Consider the following 27,317-nt stretch of genomic DNA (forward strand, 5'->3'; position numbering starts at 1 on the left):
GTAGACTCTAAATCACAGGCTACATTCTAAATTATTACAATGGCATAAAAGTTGTTTCTACGCTCTAGATGTTTAATTCGTCTACCAGAAAAATATTTGACTACTAGTATTTTTTATAATTATATATCACTTATAGTTAACTATTAATGTATATATGCTATATCATTTTTAATAGAAATATATAGATTTATGTAAAGTAACAGCTTACATAATTTACCGTCGTGAAGTATTGGTATAATTTTAAATGAATTGTCACTGTAATTTATATGTGATTCGTTAAGATAACATTTTCATGATTAATAAATTATAGAAAATGTATTTATTGTTTATGCATCCATGTATAAATATATTGGTCTACATGGTGGGCAAGTATGTACAATTACATTGAGCTAATTTTTATATATAATAGTGCTACAGGAAGGCCTTTTTAGAAACATATATGGTCATTAGATTTTTGGTAATTTAGATTAGATTAAGATATTATATTATTTTATTTTAAATATGATAAAAGGGGATAATTTATTCAAATTCAAAGTCTATTGTAATTAACGAACTAAGCATACTGGTTGGGTTGTCATGGTGGAACCTGTCTATGCGGAATTCTGGATTTAAGTCATTGATTTAATACGGATGCTCATATTTTTCTAAATTTTATTTCAGTATTTAATAGCTTTGTTCTTTCGGCGGTAGGGGACGTACGCATAAACAACGAGACGTCTGTGATAGCTTCATCAACCTTAAGATTTATCGGTCTAACTAAGTTATGTGAAGGTGCTAATAAGGATAAAGTATGCAATATACTCTCTCCGTCTAAAAAAACGCAATTCTAGCTTTGAATCTGGATTGAATTGTGTTTTTTTGAACGGAGGGAGTAGTACTGTATTAGCAATACTCGGGTAAGACAAGTCCCGGGCTAGCAGTACCTCTCCTATATAAATCCACTCCGTGTGCCATCTGCAGTTCGAAGTTCGAACCAAATCAAGTGCTTCCTTCTCTCTACTCTACGCCCTCACTCACGCGCACGCACTCGTCGCTCGCAACATGGTCAACGAAGGCAGCACCGATGGCGCCAGGCATGGGCACGGCCGTGATGAGGTGACCATCACGCCGTCTCGACGGTGGCGCCGGCGCTGCCGGTGCAGGAGCACCGACTGCCGCTGTCGAACCTGGACCTCATCCTCCTGCCCATCGACGTCAGCGTCTTCTTCTGCTACGCGGACCCCGCCGGCGGCCGCAGCCACCACCCGGCCGCGGTCCTCAAAGCGGCGCTGGCCAAGACGCTGGCGGCGTACTACCCGCTGGGCGGGGAGGTGGTGGCCAACGCGGCGGGCGAGCCGGAGCTGCTGTGCAGCGGCCGCGGGGTGGACGTCGCGGAGGCAACCGCCGAGTCATGGTTTTCTTTTTCGGCCGAAATCTTGTGATATTTCCGATATATCTTTTTTATCCGTGGGTGCCGATAAGAAAATATCTATCTGTTTCGTACAAATTTTATTTAAATTTACTTAAATTCAAATTATATTTTATTTGAATTTGGTCCGATATTTCTGATACATCATGTTTATCCTCTTTATTTGTGACCCCGATAAATTTTAATTTCCGAAAATGATAACCTTGCCGCCGACGGCACCCTGCTGCGGGACCTGCGCCTGGGCCTGCCCGACGAGAGCGTCGAGCCGCTCGTGCCCAAGAAGAAGGCCGGCGTCATGTCCGTGCAGGTTCGATCCATTTACAAAAATAAAATAAAACTTTCATCGCTACAAAAATAAAATAAAATCTACAGTTACATGCACGGAACTAGCAGTACAAATTTACTTTGGAAATTGGAAAAAACACAGTAGTACAAATTTACTTTGGAAAAAAAATACAGTTCGACTGCGACGACTGGACTGGCTGGTACGTAACATGGCATCATGTGGCAATATAAATACTCCAGTTACACGTACATGTACGTGTATCGTGTGTGTATATATAAGAATAGTTAGAATTTAGAACAAAAGATTGCTAATAGATCCGAATATTCGATCGTCAGTAAACCGTTTAACCGTGTAATCATGGTGAAACGCTACGGGTGTCTCCCATGTTGACCGTGCACCAGGATTGAGTGGCCGCTTGGTTACGGGCCATAGCTGGCTAGGCGGCGTCGCTGTTGTGGCGCCCAAAATGCACGTTACAATTTGTGGTGAGAATTATTGGACCCGTTTGAACTGCAGATTTCTATGGCCGTCTACGTCTAATCATGAACCAAATATCTGCATAAATTTTGGTGGCGCGTCTCAACTGTGGCGTGGCTTTCCGAGGCCGGGGACAAAAACGTGTGTTTCAAACAACTCCATTTACGAGAAACGGACGTGCACCATGTACGTGAGCCATGCGCGTGGTTACCTACGTGTACGGTTACAGAATTTTATGGTTCACCAACTCACGAAGATTCATTTCGATCCACCCAAAGTTCACCTAAGAAGAAAAGAAAAAAAAGGTGATCTCCGTTTACAGATTTTAGGGAGATTCCATGTGGCAGTCAACCACTTTAATCGTGTATCCAGGGCTCCAACTGTTGGAACCGTAGGATTATAGATCTAGCCATAGCTTATTCTATACGATATAAAAGGGAGACACAGTACATCCTAAGCATGTATAGAACGAACTAGCGAGAGACAGAGAGGGTAGAGAGATGGTGGTGAACCTGACACCGCGGAGGGGGAAGGTTCAGCGGACGCCATCGGGTTCGTTGATGATGTCTGCGTATGGGTAGCGACGGTCGGTGAAGATCGACGGCGGCGCAGTGCAGCGGTGGAGGAACTTCCCGTAACTGGCTGCGCCCCTCACTTAGATCGGGTTTAGGGTTTTGTCGGTGGGGAGTTCGGCTCAGGTCAACCTCGTGATTAGAGCCGCCGGCCCCCACCTCTTTATATAGCGCAGGGTGATAGGGGCCCTCGAGCCATGGTGGGCTGGGCGCCCCCGATCAGGACGCAAATCAAAGGCCTAACTAGGCCGTTGGGTCCAGTTAGGTTAGAGATCAATCTAACAATCTCCCCCTTGATCTCTTTCCATCTTTCACTTTCATATTCTTTACTTTTGTTCATTCCATTACAGATTAGCGCATAGAGCATGTTTCATCGTCACGGTCCATTACCGATAGATTTAACAGCTACAACACACTACTCTGTTCTGAAATAGATACTTATCTTTGGGCCTTCTTTTATCCAGGAATTATAGGCTTTCCCTTAAACCCATGCCGGCTACTTATTCTCTGATCACGTTGGGTGGTAAGCCTTTTATAAGCGGATCCGCGAGCATCTTTACTGTACTTATATGCTCAAGACTTATGACTTGATCCCGGACTTTATCTTTCACAACATAATAGTTTATGTCAATGTGTTGGGCAGCACCACTTGACTTATTGTTGTGAGCATACTGTACTGTCGGATTATTATCGCAGTATAACTTTAGTGGTCTATAGATGTCGTCAACTACCTTCAAACCGGGTATGAACTTCTTTAATCAGTTCACCTGCCCCGTTGCCTCATAACACGCTACAAACTCGGCATACATTGTGGACGATGTAGTGACGGTTTGTTTTGAGCTTTTCCATGAAATAGCTCCCCCTGCGAGAGTGAATACATATCTAGACGTGGATTTTCTATCATCTCCCGCATAATCAGAATCTGAATATCCTACTATATGGAGTGAATCAGATCTTCTATACGTCATCATGAGGCCTTTCGTTCCTTGCAAATAACGCAAGACTTTCTTTACTAATTTCCAGTGTTCTATTCTAGGATTGCTCTGGAATCTGCCAAGTAACCCGGTAACAAATGTCAAGTTAGGGCACGTGCATACTTGAGCATATTGCAAGCTTCCGACAGCTGAAGCATATGGAACCACTTTCATTTGATCGATCTCATATTGGTTCCTGGGCATTGAAAATCCCCATATCTGTCGCCCTTGACTATAGGAGCAGGTGAGGGACTATATTTATGCATACTGAATTTCTTTAAGATCTTTTCTATGTATGCCTTTTGTGACAGTCCTAATACCCCTTTATTTCTATCTCGGTGAATCTCGATCCCTAGAACGAACGAAGATTCACCAAGATCTTTCATATCAAACTTTGAGGACAAAAACTTTTTTTTCTCCAGTAGTAGACTGACATCACTACTAGCAAGTAAGATATCATCCACATACAGGACAAGCAAGATGAACTTCCCATTTTTAAACTTTGTATAGACACAATTGTCCTCTATATTCTCTTTAAACCCAAAATTCTTTATTGTCTGATCAAACTTCAAGTACCACTGTCTTGAAGCTTGTTTCAATCCATAAATGGATTTCTTTAGGCGGCATCTCATTCGTTCTTTTCCTTCCATGATAAAACCTTTCGGTTGTGCCATGTAAACATTTTCCTCCAAGTCTCCGTTGAGAAATATCGTCTTTACATCCATCTGATGTAATTTTAGATCGTAATGTGCCACTAATGCCATTATGATTCTGAAGGAATCCTTACATGAGACTGGAGAATAGGTCTCATTGTAATCAATCCCTTCTCTTTGCGTAAAGCCTTTTGCCATAAGTCGGGCTTTATATCTCTCTATATTCCCTTGAGAGTCAAGCTTTGTCTTGTAGACCCATTTACAGCCTACTATTTTGGCTTCTTTAGGAATTATCTCTAAATCCCAAACTTTATTGGCATTCATTGATTTCATTTCATCTTCCATGGCCTCAAGCCACTTTGATGAATGATCACTTCTCATGGCTTCTTCAAATGAGGTGGGATCATCCTCCATTTGAAATTCCTCAATGTTGTACACTTCATAATCAGTAGGAATAGCTGATTTTCTAACTCTTTGAGACCTTCTAGGGGCCTCCCCATTTGGCACATCTTCTATTTGAGGCTATTGTTGCTCCCCCTCATCTGGGTAGCCAATGAAATGGCAACTTACTGTTTTGGGATCTAGCTTCCAAATGTTTGGGTTAAATACTTTAGCCTCAGCAGGGCTCCCCCACACACGCAAGTGGTTTAGTGAGGGTACTCTTTCTGTCCACAACTTATACGGTGTTTTGGGCACCGATTTACTTGGTACTCTATTGAGAATATGAATGGCGGTTTTTAACGCCTCCATCCATAGGCTCAATGGTAAGGTGGAGTAACTTGTCATACTGCGCACCATATCCATCAGGGTACGATTGCGTCTTTCAGCTACTCCATTCTATTGAGGTTCGCCCAGTGTTGAATACTGGGCAACTATGCCATTCTCCTATAAAAACCTTGCAAAAGGTCCATGAACATGGCCATATGGGGTATGCCGACCGTAGTACTCCCCTCCACGGTCGGACCTGACTATCTTAATCTTTAAATTGTGTTGGTTTTCAACTTCTGCCTTAAATATCTTAAATTTATCCAATGCTTCTGTTCTTTCTTTGATTGGATAAATATAGCCATAACGGGAGTAATCATCTGTGAATGTTATGAATGAATCATAACCATCCACGCTCTTTACGGGGAAAGGACCACAGATGTCTGTGTGAATAATCTATAGAATTCCCGTGCTTCGTTTGGCATATTTCTTAATTTTCTTTACATACTTTCCTTTTATGCAATCTCTGCATTGTTCTAAATCTAAGAGCTCTAATGGAGGAAGAATATCATTCTTAACTAGTCTTTCTATTCTCCCCCTCAAAATATGGCCTAAACGACAGTGCCATAATTTCGACAACGCATCGTGAGATCTCTTTTGTTTTTTGTTTACATCCGCAGATGAGGATACATTCACATTGTCGCATCCAACGTTCCCATTATCGCATACAACATTCACATCATCACGTAGTGACAACAAATAAAGCACATTTTGTAAGATAGCATGACCAACACATGCATCATTATATGTTATCTTACATTTGCCATTTCCAAAATGGCAATCATAACCATCGTTGTCCAAACATGAAACACTAATCAAATTCCTCTGTAGGGAGGGAACTTAAAGAACATCTCTAAGTATGAGTTTGAAACCATCAGCTAGCTCTAGAGAAAGATCGCCAACAGCTTCAACTTCTGCTTGGACTCCATTTGCGACTTTAACATGTATTTCGCTTCTTTGCGTAGTCCTCGTCGAACGGAATCTCTGTAAAGAATTAGCAACATGAACAGTTGCACCTGAGTCAATTCACCAAGTAGATTTCAAATACTGTATATACAGAGATTCATTTATGAACGAAATAATGTTCTCACATTTCTTTGCCATAATCATCCTTAGGTAATCGGGACAATCTTTCTTATAATGTCCCATCTTCTTGCAGTGGAGACATTGATCTTTATCCACTGTGAACTTATTTTGCTGAGGCTGATGCAGCATGGAACCTTTTCCCTTTGACTTTGAAGAGGAGTTAGCATTATTATTCTTTTTCTTATTATCTTTCAGATAATTGATAGTGCCACCATTGGCAGCTTTCATTCTCTCCTCCTCTTGCACACACATGGCCATGAGCCTTTCCATGTCCCATTTCTCGGGCTGTATGTTATAGTTGACAACAAAAGTGTCAAACTCTTTTGGCAAGGAAGCAAAAACCAGATGGATAAGGAACTCATCCTTGAGAGCCAGATCCATTGGTTTTAGCTTGGATGCCAAATGGCTCATCCTTAGTATGTGCTCTCTTATGCCACCATTGCCTGAGTATCTCTCTGTCACCAGCTGCTTTATCAGCTGGGTAGCATATGTCTTTGAAGAGCCAGTGAACTGACTCTTTATTCTTTTGAGATACTCAGTGACGGTGTCATACTCTGGGATTGAGCCCACAATTACAGGCTCAATCATGTTCTTTATCACAGCCAAACACTTCTTGTTGGCAGTGACCCATTTCCTATGCTCAGGGTCATAGGACATTCTTTGGGATGCAAAATCCCTCTCTCTGGTTGCCCAGGCGGCATCAGCCTCGTTTGTCTCCCGCACCGGTGCCACAGGCTCTGTGGGACACGGTGTGGTGACTACCCAGTCCACCTCAGCGAAGATGAAAGCCAGGTCGATCTTTTTCTTTCACTCAATGTAGTTATCACCTTTTAGAGTGGGGATTTCTTTGATACAACTCATCAAGTTGTATCCTCCTGAAAACACAATTCATATATATAGTGAGAACATAAATAATAACAATAACAATTGCATGCCTTAGTTCAACGTTGGTCAAAATTAAAATATACAATTGTTCTTTACATTAATTCTATATCACCATTGGGCAGAAAATAGAATTGATGCAAGACAAAACATCATAATATTGCCATTAATCAACGTTGGTCAGAATAATAACAATATTATAATCAATTAAAATATATCCATTTTTCAAAATTAAATTCTCCGGTTGGTTCGAATTTAATAATGAAAATAATATCTTTACATATGCAGCGGAAAATAATTCAATTTGATGAATTTTACCCACAGGAAAATCCTCTTTTCTATTTTCTTTAAGCCATTTTCTATTTTCCAAGGAATAAAACTTTTACTGGAAAAAGAAAAAACAAAAATGACTCAAAATGCGTACTTTTCTTCAACCCAGCCAGTGAAACCGGCCCGGCCCATCACTCCGCGCGCGCGCAGGCCGCACCCAGGGTGCAACCTGGGCCTAGGCCGGCAAAGTCGCGCCCGCGCACTCTCGCCTAGGCCGCAAGTTGGCCCGCTCTATCTCGGCCGTTCATCCAGCATCGGACGGTCGCACGCGCGTTTCGCTCGGAATAAAACCCGACGCCGCGCGCCTCCGAGCCGAAACCCTAACTCATTTGCCACTCTGCTCTCTCTCTCTCTCTTCGCCGCTCACACTTCTCTCTCTTTCCTTAGTGCAGCAGCACCGAGCGACGAGCAACAACGGCGAGAGCGAGCAAAGAGCCCTGGCGCCGTCGCCGGCCCCCTCGCCGGCGTGCGCGCTCCCCAGCGGGTGAGCGCGCCGCCATCGAGTGACCTGGCCGCGGCGCCCCTGTGGCCGGATCCTGGCGAGCAGTGCCGCCGGCCGGCCGTTTCTTTTCCCGTCGGCGTGACAGCAACGCGGCACAGCGGCGAGGTAAGCCTCCCCCTTCCCCCTCTTCCCATTTTGGTTTCTTTGGTTCTTGTGCTCAGATTTCATCTGATTTGGGGATAGGGTTAGGGTTTGGGGATGGGGTTTCACTGTTTTCTTTTTCCCGAATTTATTTCGGGTTTTAGGGTTCGATTTTGACATGAAAACGAGCCCTGCTTCTTTAACCCAGTTAGGGTTAGGGTTCATCCGAACCCTTTTCTTTTCTCAGATCCGAAAGGATCGAAGTTAGGGTTCAACCGAACCCTTTGTTGGCCGAAGCACCCTTCTTCTTTTTAGATCCACACTGGATTTCCTTTTTGATAAGCTAGATCTATTCCTAAACCTGGCTCTGGTACCATTGTTGGAACCGTAGGATCATAGATCTAGCCATAGCTTATTCTATACGATATAAAAGGGAGACACAATACATCCTAAGCATGTATAGAATGAACTAGCGAGAGACAGAGAGGGTAGGGAGATGGTGGTGAACCTGACACCGCGGAGGGGGAAGGTTCAGCCGACGCCATCGAGTTCGTTGATGATGTCTGCGCACGGGCAGCGACGGTCGGTGAAGATCGACGGCGGCGCAGTGCAGCGTTGAGGAACTTCCCATCACTGGCTGCGCCCCTCACTTAGATCGGGTTTAGGGTTTTATCGGTGGTGAGGTCGGCTCAGGTCAACCTCGTGATTAGAGCCGCCGGCCCCCACCTCTTTATATAGCGCAGGGTGACAGGGGCCCTCCAGCCATGGTGGGCTGGGCGCCCCCGATCAGGGCGCAAATCAAAGGCCCAACTGGGCCGTTGGGTCCAGTTACGTTAGAGATCAATCTAACACCAACTACACATTCTTTAACTTAGCAGTATGTCATGCCGCGCCACCTCACCAAGCGTCCGGCTTTTGCATGGAAACGTTCTTTTCCTTACGACTACGACAATACGGTATTTTCTAGCTTGCATCGGTACGTAGGGCACTTTCATGTTTCATCAACCATCCTACCAGCTTTTAAATATTTGCAAACAAAACTTATTTAGGCCTTGTTTGGATGCATGTGTATTCACTTCAATCCACATGTGTTGGAGTGGATTGGAATGGAACTTAGTTTAATTCCACTCCAATCCACTTGAACACATGTGAATTGAGATGAATACATACGCATCCAAATAAGGTCTTACATGGGTACACACATATTATTATGTCCGACTAACTACACTAACTTGTGGGAACCACCGCCACGGCGCCACCTTGGAGCTTTGTTTGTGTGTTAGAGTGGTTTGATGTGGAGTTTAGTTTAAATTTCACACCGAAACACTCCAAACACACATGGATTAAGGTGAATATATGTGTATTCAAACAAGACCTTACGTGGAAGCACATGTAAGGGTTTCTACATTTCCACCCATTAGCTAGCTAATAGGCTACTAGGGTTCAAATCCTGCTGGTGTTTAGGATTTGCACACATACAAGCTAAGTGATTTTAATAATTTATTTGTAGACATGTTGTATGAGGCAATCTCATGGGTGTGCAATTGGTGGTGGATTGTTGTCTTTGCTATAACAAAAAAAGGGGGCTTCTTGGTTTCGAGCAAGCTAATTTTGCAAAAACCATCAAAAAAAATTTAGTAAGAGTTGCGGTATTCAGCTTCCGATCCTAACACAAAGATGCAGCTGAATAAACTTGTCACGAACTGTTGCAAACTACACAGCACAGCACTATACTTGTACATGCACTTGCGCGCAGGTGACCAGGTTCAAGTGCGGCGGCACCGTCGTCGGGTGCACCTTCGACCACCGCGTCTGCGACGCCTACTCCTTCAACATGTTCCTCGTCGCGTGGGCCGCAGCCGCCCGCGGCAGCTCAGCGCCTCCGGACCCGTCCTTCCACCGCTCGTTCCTCGCTCCGCGTGAACCAGCACCGCTCAGCTGCACCGCCGGCAACCTCGCGGATCGCCTCTTCGTCCCCGTGAGCCTCGCGCCGGCCTTGCCAGACACAGCCGCCACCAACCGCATCTACTGCGTGTCCGCCGACGACGTCGCGGCGCTTCAGGCTTCGGCGGGGTCCGGGCGCACGAAGCTGGAGGCGTTCACGGCGCACCTGTGGCAGCTCTACGCCAAGGCCGCAGCGGCCTCTCGGCGACAGCAGCAGTCGTGCTGCATGGGCGTGGTGGTGGACGGGCGCACTCGCCTTCGCCGCGACGGCGCCATGGAGGCCTACTTCGGCAACGTGCTGACCATCCCCTACGGCGTCATAGGTACCGACGCCCTGCGCGGCATGGCGCTCGCCGACGTAGCGGGCGACGTGCACCGGTGGGTGGCGGAGGCCGCGACCGGCGAGCACTTCCGCGAGCTCGTCAACTGGGTGGAGGCGCAGCGGCCGGAGCCCACGGTGGCGAGGGCGTACCTGGGCCGCGGCCACGGCGGCGAGGACGCGATGGCCTGCGTGGTGTCCTCGTGGATGCGGCTCCCCGTCGGCGAGGTGGACTTCGGGTGGGGCCGGCCGGCGTTCGCATCGTACCACTTCCCCTGGCCCGGCGGCGCCGGGTACGTGATGCCGATGCCGAGCGCGCGCGGGGACGGCGACTGGGTGGTGTACGTGCACGCGGCGCCAGAGGTGGTGGAGGTGATGGAGGCCGAGCCGACGGTGTTCAGAGCGCTGGAGGAGGCTAACTACCTGTTCGACTGGGCGGATTGAATAATTAAGAGCGCGCCTGGGCGGCTGGGATGCATGCTAGCTGCTGGAACGTGATGGCGCCATCGTGATATCGTCGTCCGTGCATGTGTCATGTGTCATGTGTGTACGTGTCTGGTTCGTGGTTTACGTTGTTGGGTTCCATCCATGTGTACTGTGTACTGTGTACGTGTGTGCCGTGTAACACGTACGCAATCCTGTGTGGGGTGTATGTATACGTACGTGTGGAACTTCAGGGGTAAAGTGTAATTAATAAGGCTTTGTTGGATGCGTATGTATTGATCTCAATCCACATATGTTGAAGTAGATTGGAATGAAATGAAGTTAAATTCTATTCCATTTCACTCCAACACAACACATATAGATTAAAATGAATACATATGCATCCAACGAGCCCTAAATGGGGTGTTCCTGCTTCCTATCGCGTACCTATCATGAGAGAAATCGTCCGCTAAAAAAACACCATAACAATTATAATTTACACATGTGTTTTATCACATCTAAAATATAATATTTTGAGTGTGATCGTGATGACCCACCCCAGAGAGTCAGCTAAGTCCGTGATATGGCATTGTGGCTCATATTCTGCCCGCCACATGTTTGGGGTCCTTTCCTCCCTGCAAAGCATAAAAATGTGAAAAGCATCTAGGCCCTCAGTTGGGTTTTGGTGATTAATGACGACACGAGATTACTATGACTAACGTGTATTTTGCAGAGGCAATTTGAGTTATGTCATGATAATGGAAATTGATTGGACAACCATGGTTGTCATGCCCCTATCGATGGAAATCGTTTCGGTTTTCAAATGATAGACGACAAGGTTAAGGACGGAATAGTTCTAAGTGTCGTTTAGTGTTGGAGAGACACTTAGAGTAGTTTATGACTTTGTTTTCCCTTTGGCCGTACTATTAAGGGAGGTATGGACTAGTAGCTTAACCTAGGTGAGTCTAATAGATTAGGTATGGTGGACACTTGTCAAATTTAGCACTATGTAGCACAGGAATAGCCCTAAGATCGATAAAAATCAACTTCATTCACAAAGAATTTCGAATTGAAAGTAAATGGAGAGTCAAATAACTGACCAGACACTGGTTTGGTTGTGACCAGACGCAGCTTGGAGAGTCCGTTCAGTTCATTTGATCAGCAGCAGCAGTCAGAGTGCGACCGGACGCTGGACACTAGTGCTCACCGGACATGACGCTAGCCGTATATGTAGCAGCGTGGACAGGCTGTTGACCACGGACCAGATGCTCAACAAAGAAATGATCGGACTCTGAGTGCCAGCGTCCGGTCAACAAACAGTAAGGTTCTAGAGAGGGTTTTTGATGACCGGACGCGTTCGGTGGGTGCTGACCGGATGTAGGCCAGAGTCCGATCAGAGCAAATGGCTCTTTCTGACACGCTGACGTATTACACTGACCGGTGCGTTCGGTTACCTTGATCGGAGCGTCCGGTCATTCCGATACTTCCTGAGTTGAACCTCAGCTGTTATGTTTTGAATGGGAGGTATAAATACATATCCCACTCGTCTATTTGAGGTCTCTTGTCTATTTGTTCAGCTGAGAAACACCTTTGGAGTGCAAGGAAGAGTAAGAGCCTAGTGGGGTGATTGAGATTTGATAATCAAAGATTAAAGACCTTATTAGTACATAGGGAGTAGCAAGTGTGCATCCACCTTTCTCGTTAGGCTTGTCTTGGTCAAATGAGAGTTTATGCTTGTTACTCTTGGTGATCGCCATCACCTAGATGGCTTGGTAATTGGGAGCTTGGTGATCATCCCGTGGAGCTTGTGGATGACTCAAGTCATGTTGTGAGCGATTGTAGGCGATTCACTGTGATAGTGTCAAAGAATCAGCCCATAGAGAGCACTTGATCTTTGCGTGGATCAAGGGGGAGCTACACCCTTGCGTGGGTGCTCCAACGAGGACTAGTGGGGAGTGGCGACTCTCCGATACCTCGGGAAAACATCGCCGTGTTCTGTTTCCTCTCTTTATTTTGAGTATTTACATTTGAGCAACTCATTTCATGTCTTTACATTCCTAGAATTGCCATGCTAAGTAGGAATGGAACCTAGGGTGCAAAACTTTTGTATGGGAGAACAATAGAAACACTTTCTAGACAAGGAGTGAAATGGGCTAATTGTAGGGCTTAATTATTGCAAAAATTTAAAATTAGCCCAATTCACCCCCCTCTTGGGGATCTTGATCCTTTCAATTGGTATTGGAGCCTCGTGCTCCCTAAATTAGGCTTAACCGTCTAGAGCAAGATGTCCCACAGGGATGGATACCCTCCTATCTTTGAGGGAGATGATTTTTCTTTTTGAAAAATTTGCATGGAAGCATACCTAGAGGCTTTAGATGTTGGAGTTCTTAGAACCGCCTCACAAGGCTTCCCAAAACCTAAGGATCCCGCCAACCTTTAAGGCGATGAGGTTAACTACGAGAAGTGGAATGCAAAGGCCAGACACACTCTCTTTAGAGGCCTTTGCAAGGATGTTTTTAACCGTGTGTGAAACCACAAAGATGCCCATGCACTATGATCGGATATTTGTGCGCTCCATGTGGGAACCAAGAGTGAGCGTGAGGAACGCTACCACCTTGTGATGAAAAAGCTTAATTCATTTGAGATGCTTCCTAGAGAAAGTGCCAATGAGATGTATTCACGCTTGAATGTTCTTATAGAGGAAGTCAATGGGCTTGGACTCACACAAATGCAACCCTCCAATGTTGTGAGAAAGATCTTGAGTGTTCTCCCTATTGACAAATATGAGCATATTGTGATGGTGCTTCATCAAGGTGATCTTTCCACCGCTACACCAACTCAAATATTGGGGAAGATCAATGCACATGAGATGTACATGCACATCACTCTACAAGATGGCTTTTCTTCTAATAAGAAGAAATATTTGGCATTCAAGGCTAGCCAAGAGAAGAGGGGCAAAGCAATAGTTGATCATGATAGCTCAAGTGATGATGAGATTGATGATGCAAGTCTTGCTCTCATGGTGAGAAGAACTGCCAAGATGCTCAAGAAGCTAAACAAGAATGGTGTCAAATTTGATGGCAAGAAGAAGAAATTCTTCACTAATAATAGAAGGAAGCCTATCTCCAAAATGGATTGCTATAATTATGGAGAACTTGGTCATCTAGCACATCAATGCCCCAAACCCAAGAAAGACAAGTACAAGAAGAAGTACAGGGGCAAGAAAGATGACTCAAGTGATAAAAATGATGATGAGAAGAAGAAGAAGAAGAAGCCATACAAGAAGAAGGATGGCAAGAAGAAGGAATTTAACAAGAAGAAGAAGAATGGCAAGGCATACATTGTTGGTGTTTACACCAAAATTTGAGAGTAGAGCGCGGGAACTCGCAGGCTTCCAGGATTGTGCCAATCAAGGAGTCGATTGAGTAGAAATTGATATCTGCCGGGTCAAATGTGACACTGGGATCGGTTCTCTCCGAATGACGTCAGCAGATAACGATGGTGAGATATGATTGGCATCGAGAAGATACATATCAGACTTACAAAAGGGGAAAGATTAGTGTCCAAGTTATCTTAAAATAGAAATATTTTCTTCATACCAAAGATTGTACTGAGTCGTACTCGAGTAGGATTCATTTTTAGGTCCCGGGTATAAATATCAAACCCCGGCTATTGTAAAAGACACACAATCAATCCAATACAAGTTATTTACTTTTTTTTGGCTCCGGCCACCCCTTAGGAGTAGGAGTAGAGTAGATCTCGATGAGTTCTTCAGCAAGAACGATTGCATTGATCCGGTCGACCTCCACTGCTTGTTTGTAAGTACCGTCGTGGCTTATACCTCTGTTCATACGGCTGCATCGATCCGGTCGACCTCCACTGCGACTCTGGTATGAGTTAGTTATCGACTCTTGTCTAGTTCAAGTCCGGCTGCATCGATCCGGTCAACCTCCACTGCTCAAACTAGATTAAGGTCAAGTTATAAGCTCTATCTAAGAGTGGCGCTCCTTCGGATAGATTCATTAAGTTACCGATATTGCTAATTGCTTCCTTTATTTATTTAATTACAGCAATATCACTTTGCTCGATTGTGATTAATCTAGATCGGCCTTATATCTTTTTTAACCCATCGTTTGTTAATCCAAACTGATCTAATATGTACTTTAAACGATGAGTTATGTTTTATTGGCTGTTTTATATCAATCTTGATCATGCATAGCATGCGATTAAGGTATGTTTGATCTTGAGTAGATCTATTAGCTAGCGAAAACTGTTCCATGGACCGTTATCACGGCCTGTGCGATTCTGCCTCACACCCCCCTGTTAGCACTGTGGAGTGGGGATCGTTATTTGGTAGATCTGTTCTTGAGAGGACATGACCTTAACTGTGCGCTATGCCTGAATCAGCTGTTTTAGTCGATATCGAGCGCTTTCACGAACAGTTTGCATCATGAGATTGTTGAAGTAGGGATAGGTTGAAAGATATATTAGCCCCATGATCTTATTATTGTATTATGGCCTCCATGATTCTGCCTCATTCCCCACTGATATTAGTAATAAGTTAGGGTCGTCGAGTTTATTGTTGTTTCTATGGCCTGTATGATTCTACCTCATGCTCCACTGGTCATAGCGATAGATGAGATCTAACATGTTCATTAGATTTATCTCTATTAAAATGTTGAATGATGATGAACTGTTTCTTTCATAAGAAGGGGTTCGGTTACTTACAGTCATTGGCTTAGCGTGAACTAATTATTTTTAATATCTTATTGCCATTGACCAATATTTGTTTAAAGAATGATATCCATCCTGAACGATGACCGATTCTTCTTACACAAATCCATGAGCTTTAACCGATTTATTCTTATGAATATGCTAGAATCGACTATTTAGTCGATCTCCTTTTATATCGGCTCTCAGAGCTGCACATTCAGGACTGTCTGACAACACCGACATGTTCCGCCCTTAATTACTGATAAACTTTCTCTCCTTGTTAATTGCAGGGTCAAATTTACTGGCACATCTCGGGAGGAATGCGCAGGATCGACCACCCTTGCGCTGAAGCTAGGCGGATCTCCAGCTCCATCGAGCCTACCCTTCCGGCTTGCTCGTGTGTCCTCGGCACGGGACAAAATTACCGTGGAGCGTGACAGAAACATGTGTCGACACAGAACTTCATCCCGTACAATTACATTGAGCTAATTTTTATATATAATAGTGCTACAGGTAGGCCTTTTTAGAAACATATATGGTTATTAGATTTTTGGTAATTTAGATTAGATTAAGATATTATATTATTTTATTTTAAATATGATAAAAGGGGATAATTTATTCAAATTTAAAGTCCATTGTAATTAACGAACTAAGCATACTGGTTGGGTTGTCATGGTGGAACCTGTCTACGCAGAATTCCGGATTTAAGTCATTGATTTGATACGGATGCTTGTATTTTTCTAAATTTTATTTCAGGATTTAATAGCTTTGTTCTTTTGGCGGTAGTGGACGTACACATAAACAACGAGACGTCTGTGATAGCTTCATCAACCTTAAGATTTGTCGGTCTAACTAAGTTCTGTGAAGGTGCTAATAAGGATAAAGTATGCAATATACTTCCTCCGTCTAAAAAACGTAATTCTAGCTCTGAATCTGAACTAGAATTACCTTTTTTTTCGATCGGAGGGAGTAGTACTGTATTAGCAATACTCCGGTAAGATAAGTCCCGGGCTAGCAGCTACCTCTCCTATATAAATCCACTCCGTGTGCCATCTGCAGTTCGAAGTTCGAACCAAAGCAAGTGCTTCCTTCTCTCTACTCTACGCCCTCACTCACGCGCACGCACTCGTCGCTCGCAACATGGTCAAGGAAGGCACCACCGACGGCGCCAGGCATGGGCACGGCCGTGATGAGGTGACCATCACGGCCGTCTCGACGGTGGCGCCGGCGCTGCCCGTGCAGGAGCACCGACTGCCGCTGTCGAACCTGGACCTCATCCTCCCGCCCATCGACGTCAGCGTCTTCTTCTGCTACGCGGACCCCGCCGGCGGCCGCAGCCACCACCCGGCCGCGGTCCTCAGAGCGGCGCTGGCCAAGACGCTGCTGGCGTACTACCCGCTGGGCGGGGAGGTGGTGGCCAACGCGGCGGGCGAGCCGGAGCTGCTGTGCAGCGGCCGCGGGGTGGACGTCGCGGAGGCGACCGCCGACGGCACCCTGCTGCGAGACCTGCGCCTGGGCCTGCCCGACGAGAGCGTCGAGCCGCTCGTGCCCAAGAAGAAGGCCGGCGTCATGTCCGTGCAGGTTCGATCCATTTACAAAAATAAAATAAAACTTTCATCGCTACAAAAATAAAATAAAATCTACAGTTACATGCACGGAACTAGCAGTACAAATTTACTTTGGAAATTGGAAAAAACACAGTAGTACAAATTTACTTTGGAAAAAAAATACAGTTCGACTGCGACGACTGGACTGGCTAGCTGGTAACATGGCATCATGTGGCAATATAAATACTCCAGTTACACGTACATGTACGTGCATCGTGTGTGTATATATAAGAATAGTTAGAATTTAGAACAAAAGCTTGCTTGTAGATCCGAATATTCGATCGTCAGTAAACCGTTTAACCGTGTAATCGTGGTGAAACGCTACGGGTGTCTCCCATGTTGACCCTGCACCAGGATTGAGTGGCCGCTTGGTTACGGGCCATAGCTGGCTAGGCGGCGTCGCTGTTGTGGCGCCCAAAATGCACGTTACAATTTGTGGTGAGAATTGGACCCGTTTGAACTGCAGATTTCTATGGCCGTCTACGTCTAATCATGAACCAAATATCTGCATAAATTTTGGTGGCGCGTCTCAACTGTGGCGTGGCTTTCCGAGGCCGGGGACAAAACGTGTGTTTCAAACAACTCCATTTACGAGAAACGGACGTGCACCATGTACGTGCGCCATGCGCGTGGTTACCCACGTGTACGGTTACAAAATTTTATGGTTCACCAACTCACGAAGATTCATTTCGATCCACCCAAAGTTCACCTAAGGGCAGTCCCAATGCTAGAAACTACATATAGTTTTTATACCTATTAATTTCCATAGACACTATATATAGAAACCATGGTTCCAATGGATAGTTTCTACAGAACAATTTTTTATCCAATCACATACACTCTCTCTCCATTCTCTACCAATCACATCCATTCATGTCTTGGTTCTCGTGTAGACATGGTTTCTATCTTAGACCCGGTTTCTATGATTTTTGTTCTCTCTCTTCAATAACTACCTTGCCACATCAGCAAAATGCTTAGGTGGCAGTACAATTAATGTTCATAGAAACTATAGTGGTTTCTGCATTGGGAGTGCCCTAAGAAGAAAAGAAAAAAAAGGTGATCTCCGTTTACAGATTTTAGGGAGATTCCATGTGGCAGTCAGCTACTTCAATCATGTATCCAGGGCTCCAACTGTTGGAACCGTAGGATCATATAGATTAGTCATAGCTTATTCTATACGATATAAAAGAAAGACACTGTACATCTTAAGCATGTATAGAACGAACTAGCGAGAGACAGAGAGGGTAGGGAGATGGTGGTGAACCTGACACTGCGAAGGGGGAAGGTTCAGCGGATGCCATCGGGTTCGTTGATGATGTCTGCGCATGGGCAGCGACGGTCGGTGAAGATCGATGGCGGCGCAGTGCAGCGGTGGAGGAACTTCCCGTCACTGGCTGCGCCCCTCACTTAGATCGGGTTTAGGGTTTTGTCGGTGGGGAGGTCGGCTCAGGTCAACCTCGTGATTAGAGCCGTCGGCCCCCACCTCTTTATATAGTGCATGGTGACAGGGGCCCTCCAGCCATGGTGGGCTGGACGGCCCCGATCAGGGCTCAAATCAAAGGCCCAACTGGGCCGTTGGGTCCAGTTAGGTTAGAGATCAATCTAACTATCTCCCCCTTGATCTCTTTCCATCTTTCACTTTCATATTCTTTACTTTTGTTCATTCCATTATAGATTAGCGCATAGAGCATGTCTCATCGTCACGGTCCATTGCCGATAGATTTAACAGCTACAACACGCTACTCTGTTCTAAAATAGATACTTATCGTTGGGCCTTCTTTTGTCCCGGAATTATAGGCTTTCCCTTAAACCCATGCCAGCTACATGTTCTCTGAACACGTTGGGTGGTAAGCCTTTTGTAAGCGGATCCGCGAGCATCTTTACTGTACTTATATGCTCAAGACTTATGACTTGATCCCAGACTTTATCTTTCACAACGTAATACTTTATGTCAATGTGTTTGGCAGCACCACTTGACTTATTGTTGTGAGCATACTGTACTACCGGATTATTATCGCAGTATAACTTTAGTGGTCTATAGATGTCGTCAACCATCTTCAAACCGGGTATGAACTTCTTTAATCAGTTCACCTGCCCCGTTGCCTCATAACACGCTGCAAACTCGGCATACATTGTGGACGATGTAGTGACGGTTTGTTTTGAGCTTTTCCATGAAATAGCTCCCCCTGCGAGAGTGAATACATATCCAGACGTGGATTTTCTATCATCTCCCGCATAATCAGAATCTGAATATCCCATTATATGGAGTGAATCAGATCTTCTATACGTCATCATGAGGCCTTTCGTTCCTTGCAAATAACGCAAGACTTTCTTTACTAATTTCCAGTGTTCTATTCCAGGATTGCTCTGGAATCTGCCAAGTAACCCGGTAACAAATGCCAAGTCAGGGCGCGTGCATACTTGAGCATATTGCAAGCTTCCAACAGCTGAAGCATATGGAACCACTTTCATTTGATCGATCTCATATTGGTTCCTGAGGCATTGAAAATCCCCATATCTGTCGCCCTTGACTATAGGAGCAGGTGAGGGACTACATTTGTGCATACAGAATTTTTTTAAGATTTTTTCTATGTATGCCTTTTGTGACAGTTCTAATACCCTTTTACTTCTATCTCAGTGAATCTCGATCCCTAGAACGAACGAAGCTTCACCAAGATCTTTCATATCATAGTAGACTGACATCACTACTAGCAAGTAAGATATCATCCACATACAGGACAAGGAAGATGAACTTCCTATTTTTAAACTTTGTATAGACACAATTGTCCTCTACATTCTCTTTAAACCCAAAATTCTTTATTGTCTGATCAAACTTCAAGTACCATTGTCTTGAAGCTTGTTTCAATCCATAAATGGATTTCTTTAGGCGGCATCCCATTCATTCTTTTCCTTCCATGACAAAACCTTTCGGTTGTGCCATGCAAACATTTTCCTCCAAGTCTCCGTTGAGAAATGCCGTCTTTACATCCATCTGATGTAATTCTAGATCGTAATGTGCCACTAATGCCATTATGATTCTGAAGGAATCCTTACATGAGACTGGAGAAAAGGTCTCATTGTAATCAATCCCTTCTCTTTGCGTAAAGCCTTTTGCCACAAGTCGGGCTTTATATCTCTCTATATTCCCTTGAGAGTCAAGCTTTGTCTTGTAGACCCATTTACAGCCTACTGTTTTGGCTTCTTTAGGAATTATCTCTAAATCCCAAACTTTATTGGCATTCATTGATTTCATTTCATCTTCCATGGCCTCAAGCCACTTTGATGAATGATCACTTCTCATGGCTTCTTCAAATGAGGTGGGATCATCCTCCATTTGAAATTTCTCAGTGTTGTACACTTCATAATCAGCAGGAATAGCTGATTTTCTAACTCTTTGAGACCTTCTATGGGCCTCCACATTTGGCACATCTTCTGTTTGAGGCTATTGTTGCTCCCCCTCATTTGTGGCAATAGGTTATACAGGATCCTGAAGAACAGGTTCCTCATCATCATTCATTGTTGCCACAGGCGGGATAACAACTGGTGCTGGCACCGTAGTGTCTTGCACTGTCGGTGCAGCAACAGTAGGTAGTGAGAAAAATGGCTCATGAATCATCGGAGTGGGTGCATACACCCGGTTCTCTTCAAGGTCAATTTCTCGAGCTACCATGCTCCCCCTCATCATTTCATCCTCTAAGAAGACAGCGTGTCTCGTTTCCACAAACTTTGTATGTCTACCTGGATAGTAGAAACGAAAACCTTTTGACTTTTCTGGGTAGCCAATGAAATGACAACTTACTGTTTTGGGATCTAGCTTTCAAATGTTTGGGTTAAATACTTTAGCCTCAGCAGGGCTCCCCCACACACGCAAGTGGTTTAGTGAGGGTACTCTTCCTGTCCACAACTCATACGGTGTTTTGGGCACTGATTTACTTGGTACTCTACTGAGAATATGAATGGCGGTTTTTAACGCCTCCATCCATAGGCTCAATGGTAAGGTGGAGTAACTTGTCATACTGCGCACCATATTCATCAGGGTACGATTGCGTCTTTCAGCTACTCCATTCTGTTGAGGTTCGCCCGGTGTGGAATACTGGGCAACTATGTCATTCTCCTATAAAAACCTTGCAAAAGGTCCAGGAACTTGGCCATATGGGGTATGCCGACCATAGTACTCCCCTCCACGGTCGGACCTGACTATCTTAATCTTTAAATTATGTTGGTTTTCAACTTCTGCCTTAAATATCTTAAATTTATCCAATGCTGCTGTTCTTTCTTTGATTGGATAAATATAGCCATAACGGGAGTAATCATCTGTGAATGTTATGAATGAATCATAACCATCCACGCTCTTTACGGGGAAAGGACCACAGATGTCTGTGTGAATAATCTGTACAATTCCCGTGCTTCGTTTGGCATCTTGCTTAATTTTTTTTACATACTTTCCTTTTATGCAATCTCTGCATTGTTCTAAATCTGAGAGCTCTAATGGAGGAAGAATATCATTCTTAACTAGTCTTTCTATTCTCCCCCTCGAAATATGGCCTAAACGACAGTGTCATAATTTCGACAACGCATCGTGAGCTCTCTTTTGTTTTCTGTTTACATCCATAGACGAGGATACATTCACATTATCACACGCAACGTTCCCATTATCGCATACAATATTCACATCATCATGTAGTGAAAACAAATAAAGCTCATTTTGTAAGATAGCATGACCAACACATGCATCATTATATGTTATCTTACATTTGCCATTTCCAAAATGGCAATCATAACCATCGTTGTCCAAACACGAAACACTAATCAAATTCCTCTGTAGGGAGGGAACATAAAGAACATCTCTAAGTATGAGTTTGAAACCATCAGCTAGCTCTAGAGAAAGATCGCCAACGGCTTCAACTTCTGCTTGGACTCCATTTGCGACTTTAACGTGTCTTTCGCTTCTTTGCATAGTCCTCATCGAGTGGAATCCCTGTAAAGAATTAGCAACATGAACAGTTGCATCTGAGTCAATCCACCAAGTAGATTTCGAATACTGTATATAACTGTATATACAGGGATTCAGTTATGAACGTAATAATGTTCTCACCTTTCTTTGCCATAATCATCTTTAGGTAATCGGGACAATCTTTCTTATAATGTCCTGTCTTCTTGCAGTGGAGACATTGTTCTTTATCCACTGTGAACTTATTTTGCTGAGGCTGATGCAGCATGGGAGCTTTTCCCTTTGACTTTGAAGAGGAGTTAGCATTATTATTCTTTTTCTTATTATCTTTCAGATAATTGATAGTGCCACCATTAGCAGCTTTCATTCTCTCCTACTCTTGCACACACATGGCCATGAGCCTTTCCATCTCCCATTTCTTGGGCTGTATGTTATAGTTGACAACAAAAGTGTCAAACTCTTTTGGCAAGGAAGCAAAAACCAGATGGATAAGGAACTCATCCTTGAGAGCCAGATCCATTGGTTTTAGCTTGGATGCCAAATGGCTCATCCTTAGTATGTGCTCTCTTATGCCACCATTGCCTGAGTATCTCTCTGTCACCAGCTGCTTTATCAGCTGGGTAGCATATGTCTTTGAAGAGCCAGTAAACTAACTCTTTATTCTTTTGAGATACTAAGTGATGGTGTCACACTCTGGGATTGAGCCCATAATTGCAGGCTCAACCGTGTTCTTTATCACAGCCAAACACTTCTTGTTGACAGTGACCCATTTCCTATGCTCAAGGTCATAGGACATTCTTTGGGATGCAAAATCCCTCTCTCTGGTTGCCCAGGCGGCATCAGCCTCGTTTGTCTCCCGCACCGGTGCCATAGGCTCTATGGGACACGGTGTGGTGACTACCCAGTTCACCTCAACGAGGATAAAAGCCAGGTCGATCTTTTTCTTCCACTCAATGTAGTTATCACCTTTTAGAGTGGGGATTTCTTTAATACAACTCATCAAGTTGTATCCTCCTAAAAACACAACTCATATATATATATAGTGAGAACATAAATAATAACAATAACAATTGCATGCCTTAGTTCAACGTTGGTCAAAATTAAAATATACAATTGTTCTTTACATTAATTCTATATCACCGTTGGGCAGAAAATAGAATTGATGCAAGACAAAACATCATAATATTGCCATTAATCAACGTTGGTCAGAATAATAACAATATTATAATCAATTAAAACATATCTATTTTTTAAAATTAAATTCTCCAGTTGGTTCGAATTTAATAATGAAAATAATATCTTTACATACGCAGCGGAAAATAATTCAATTTGATGAATTTTACCCACAAGAAAATCCTCTTTTCCATTTTCTTTAAGCCATTTTCTATTTTCCAGGGAATAAAACTTTTACTGGAAAAAGAAAAAACAAAAATGACTCAAAATGCGTACTTTTCTTCAACCCAGCCAGTGAAACCGGCCCGGCCCATCACTCCGCACGCGCGCAGGCCGCACCCAGGCCGCAACCTAGGCCTAGGCCGACAAGGCGTGCTCCCGCCTGGGCCAAAAGTTGGCCTCTATCTCGGCCGTTCATCCAGCATCGGACGGTCGCGCGCGCATTTCACTCAGAATAAAACCCGACGCCGCGCGCCTCCAAGCCGAAACCCTAACTCATTTGCCACTCTGCTCTCTCTCTCTCTTCGCCGCTCACACTTCTCTCTCTTTCTTCAGCGCAGCAGCATCGAGCGACGAGCAACAATGGCGAGAGCGAGTAGAGAGCCCCGGCGTCGTCGCCGGCCCCCTCGCCGGCGTGCGCGCTCCCCAGTGGGTGAGCGCGCCGCCGTCGAGCGACCTGGACATGGCGCCCCTGTGGCCGGATCCCGGCGAGCAGTGCCGCTGGCCGGCCCTTTCTATTCTCGTCGGCGTGATAGCAACGCTGCACAGCGGCAAGGTAAGTCACCCCCTTCCCCCTCTTCCCATTTCGGTTTCTTTGGTTCTTGTGCTCGAATTTCATCCGATTTGGGGATTAGGGTTAGGGTTTGGGGATGGGGTTTCACTGTTTTCTTTTTCCCGAATTTATTTCGGGTTTTAGGGTTCGATTTTGACATGAAAACGAGCCCTGCTTCTTTAACCTAGTTAGTATTAGGGTTCATCCGAACCCTTTTCTTTTCTCAGATCCGAAAGGATCGAAGTTAGGGTTCAACCGAACCCTTTGTCGGTCGAAGCCCCCTTCTTCTTTTTAGATCCGCACTGGATTTCCTTTTTGATAAGCTAGATCTATTCCTAAACCTGGCTCTAGTACCATTGTTGGAACCGTAGGATCATAGATCTAGCCATAGCTTATTCTATACGATATAAAAGGGCGACACAGTACATCCTAAGCATGTATAGAACGAACTAGCAAGAGACAGAGAGGGTAGGGAGATGGTGGTGAACCTGATACCGCGGAGGGGGAAGGTTTAGCCGACGCCATCAGGTTCGTTGATGATGTCTGCTCACGGGCAACGATGGTCGGTGAAGATCGACGGCGGCGCAGTGCAGTGGTGGAGGAACTTCCCGTCACTGGTTGCGCCCCTCACTTAGATCGGGTTTAGGGTTTTGTCGGTGGGGAGGTCGGCTTAGGTCAACCTCGTGATTAGAACCGCCGGCCCCCACCTCTTTATATAGCGCAGGGTGACAGGGGCCCTCCAGCCATGGTGGGCTGGGCGCCCCCGATCAGGGCGCAAATCAAAGGCCCAACTGGGCCGTTGGGTCCAGTTAGGTTAGAGATCAATCTAACACCAACTACACATTCTTTAACTTAGCAGTATGTCATGCCGCGCCACCTCACCAAGCATCCGGCTTTTGCATGGAAACGTTCTTTTCCTTACGACTACGACAATACGGCATTTTCTAGCTTGCATCGGTACGTAGGGCACTTTCATGTTTCATCAACCATCCTACCAGCTTTTAAATATTTGCACACAAACCTTATTTAGGCCTTATTTGGATGCGTATGTATTCATCTCAATCCACATGTGTTGGAGTAGATTGGAATGGAACTTAGTTTAATTCCACTCCAATCCACTTGAACACATGTGAATTGAGATGAATACATACGCATCCAAATAAAGTCTTACATGGGTACACACATATTATTATGTCCGACTAACTACACTAACTTGTGGGAACCACCGCCACGGCGCCACCTTAGAGCTTTGTTTGTGTGTTAGAGTGGTTTGATGTGGAGTTTAGTTTAAATTTCACACTGAAACACTCCAAACACACATGGATTAAGGTGAATATATGTGTATTCAAACAAGACCTTACCTGGAAGCACAGGTAAGGGTTTCTACATTTCCACCCATTAGCTAGCTAATAGGCTACTAGGGTTCAAATCCTGCTGGTGTTTAGGATTTGCACACATACAAGCTAAGTGATTTTAATAATTTATTTGTAGACATGTTGTATGAGGCATTCTCCTGGGTGTGCAATTGGTGGTGGATTGTTGTTTTTGTTATAACAAAAAATGGGTGCTTCTTGGTTTCGAGCGAGCTAATTTTGCAAAAACCATAAAAAAAAATTTAGTAAGAGTTGCGGTATTCAGCTTCCGATCCGAACACAAAGATGAAGCTGAATAAACTTGTCACGAACTGTTGCAAACTACACAGCACAGCACTATATTTGTACATGCATTTTTGCTATAATCATGGCATCATCATTCATCACTGTAGTTCTAGCACATGCGCGCAGGTGACCAGGTTCAAGTGCGGCGGCACCGTCGTCGGGTGCACCTTCGACCACCGCGTCTGCGACGCCTACTCCTTCAACATGTTCCTCGTCGCGTGGGCCGCAGCTGCCCGCGGCAGCTCAGCGCCTCCGGCCCCGTCCTTCCACCGCTCGTTCCTCGCGCCGCGTGAACCAGCACCGCTCAGCTGCACCGCCGGCAACCTCGCGGATCGCCTCTTCGTCCCCGTGAGCCTCGCGCCGGCCTTGCCAGACACAGCCGCCACCAACCGCATCTACTGCGTGTCCGCCGACGACGTCGCGGCGCTTCAGGCTTCGGCGGGGTCCAGGCGCACGAAGCTGGAGGCGTTCACCACGCACCTGTGGCAGCTCTACGCCAAGGCCGCAGCGGCCTCTCGGCGCCAGCAGCAGTCGTGCTGCATGGGCGTGGTGGTGGACGGGCGCACTCGCCTTCGCCGCGACGGCGCCATGGAGGCCTACTTCGGCAACGTGCTGACCATTCCCTACGGCGTCATGGGTACCGACGCCCTGCGCGGCATGGCGCTCGCCGACGTAGTGGGCGACGTGCACCGGTGGGTGGCGGAGGCCGCGACCGGCGAGCACTTCCGCGAGCTCGTCAACTGGGTGGAGGCGCAGCGGCCGGAGCCCACGGTGGCGAGGGCGTACCTGGGCCGCGGCCACGGCTGCGAGGACGCGATGGCCTGCGTGGTGTCCTCGGGGATGCGGCTCCCCGTCGGCGAGGTGGACTTCGGGTGGGGCCGGCCGGCGTTTGCATCGTACCACTTCCCCTGGCCCGGCGGCGCCGGGTACGTGATGCCGATGCCGAGCGCGCGCGGGGACGGCGACTGGGTGGTGTACGTGCACGCGGCGCCAGAGGTGGTGGAGGTGATGGAGGCCGAGCCGACGGTGTTCAGAGCGCTGGAGGAGGCTAACTACCTGTTCGACTGGGCGGATTGAATAATTAAGAGCGCGCCTGGGCGGCTGGGATGCATGCTAGCTGCTGGAACGTGATGGCGCATGTGTCATGTGTCATGTGTGTACGTGTCTGGTTCGTGGTTTACGTTGTTGGGTTCCATCCATGTTACTGTGTACGTGTGTGCCGTGTAGGGGTGTATGTATACGTACGTGTGGAACTTCGGGGTAAAGTGTAATTAATAAGGCCTTGTTGGATGCGTATGTATTGATCTCAATCCACACATGTTGAAGTAGATTGAAGTAAAATGAAGTTAAATTCTATTCCATTTCACTTCAACACATATAGATTAAAATAAATACGCATGCATCCAAAAGCCCTAAATGAGGTGTTCCTGCTTCCTATCGCGTACCTATCATGAGGGAATTGTCGGGTAAAAAAAGACCATAACAATTATAATTTACACATGTGTTTTATCACATCTAAAATATAATATTTTGAGTGTGATCGTGATGACCCACCCCAGAGAGTCAGCTAAGTCCGTGATATGGCATTGTTGCTCATATTCAGCCCGCCACATGTTGGGGGTCCTTTCCTCCCTGCAAAGCATAAAAATCTGAAAAGCATCTACAGTTGGGTTTTGGTGATTAATGACGATACGAGGTTACTATGACTAACGTGTATTTTACAGAGACAATTTGGGTTATG

At 45.4% G+C, this 27,317-nt stretch overlaps 2 protein-coding genes across 2 annotated transcripts; both read left to right on the forward strand.

Moving 5' to 3' along the window:
- The first annotated feature begins 1,623 nt into the window (after positions 1-1,623).
- On the forward strand, positions 1,624-10,839 carry LOC136482342 (coniferyl alcohol acyltransferase-like). Its single transcript, XM_066479548.1, has 2 exons — positions 1,624-1,715; positions 9,773-10,839. The coding sequence occupies exons 1-2, from the start codon at positions 1,704-1,706 to the stop codon at positions 10,721-10,723; spliced, it is 963 nt and encodes a 320-aa protein (XP_066335645.1). The 5' UTR covers positions 1,624-1,703; the 3' UTR covers positions 10,724-10,839.
- Positions 10,840-16,495: 5,656 nt separating this feature from the next.
- Positions 16,496-26,882, forward strand: LOC136482343 (coniferyl alcohol acyltransferase-like). The gene is made up of 2 exons (XM_066479550.1): positions 16,496-16,996; positions 25,703-26,882. Exons 1-2 carry the CDS (start codon positions 16,556-16,558, stop codon positions 26,651-26,653), a joined length of 1,392 nt encoding a protein of 463 aa, XP_066335647.1. The 5' UTR covers positions 16,496-16,555; the 3' UTR covers positions 26,654-26,882.
- The last annotated feature ends 435 nt before the right edge of the window (positions 26,883-27,317 follow it).

The sequence above is a fragment of the Miscanthus floridulus genome, chromosome 9 (genome assembly GCF_019320115.1).
Source record: "Miscanthus floridulus cultivar M001 chromosome 9, ASM1932011v1, whole genome shotgun sequence".
In the NCBI taxonomy this organism is placed as follows: Eukaryota; Viridiplantae; Streptophyta; class Magnoliopsida; order Poales; family Poaceae; genus Miscanthus; species Miscanthus floridulus.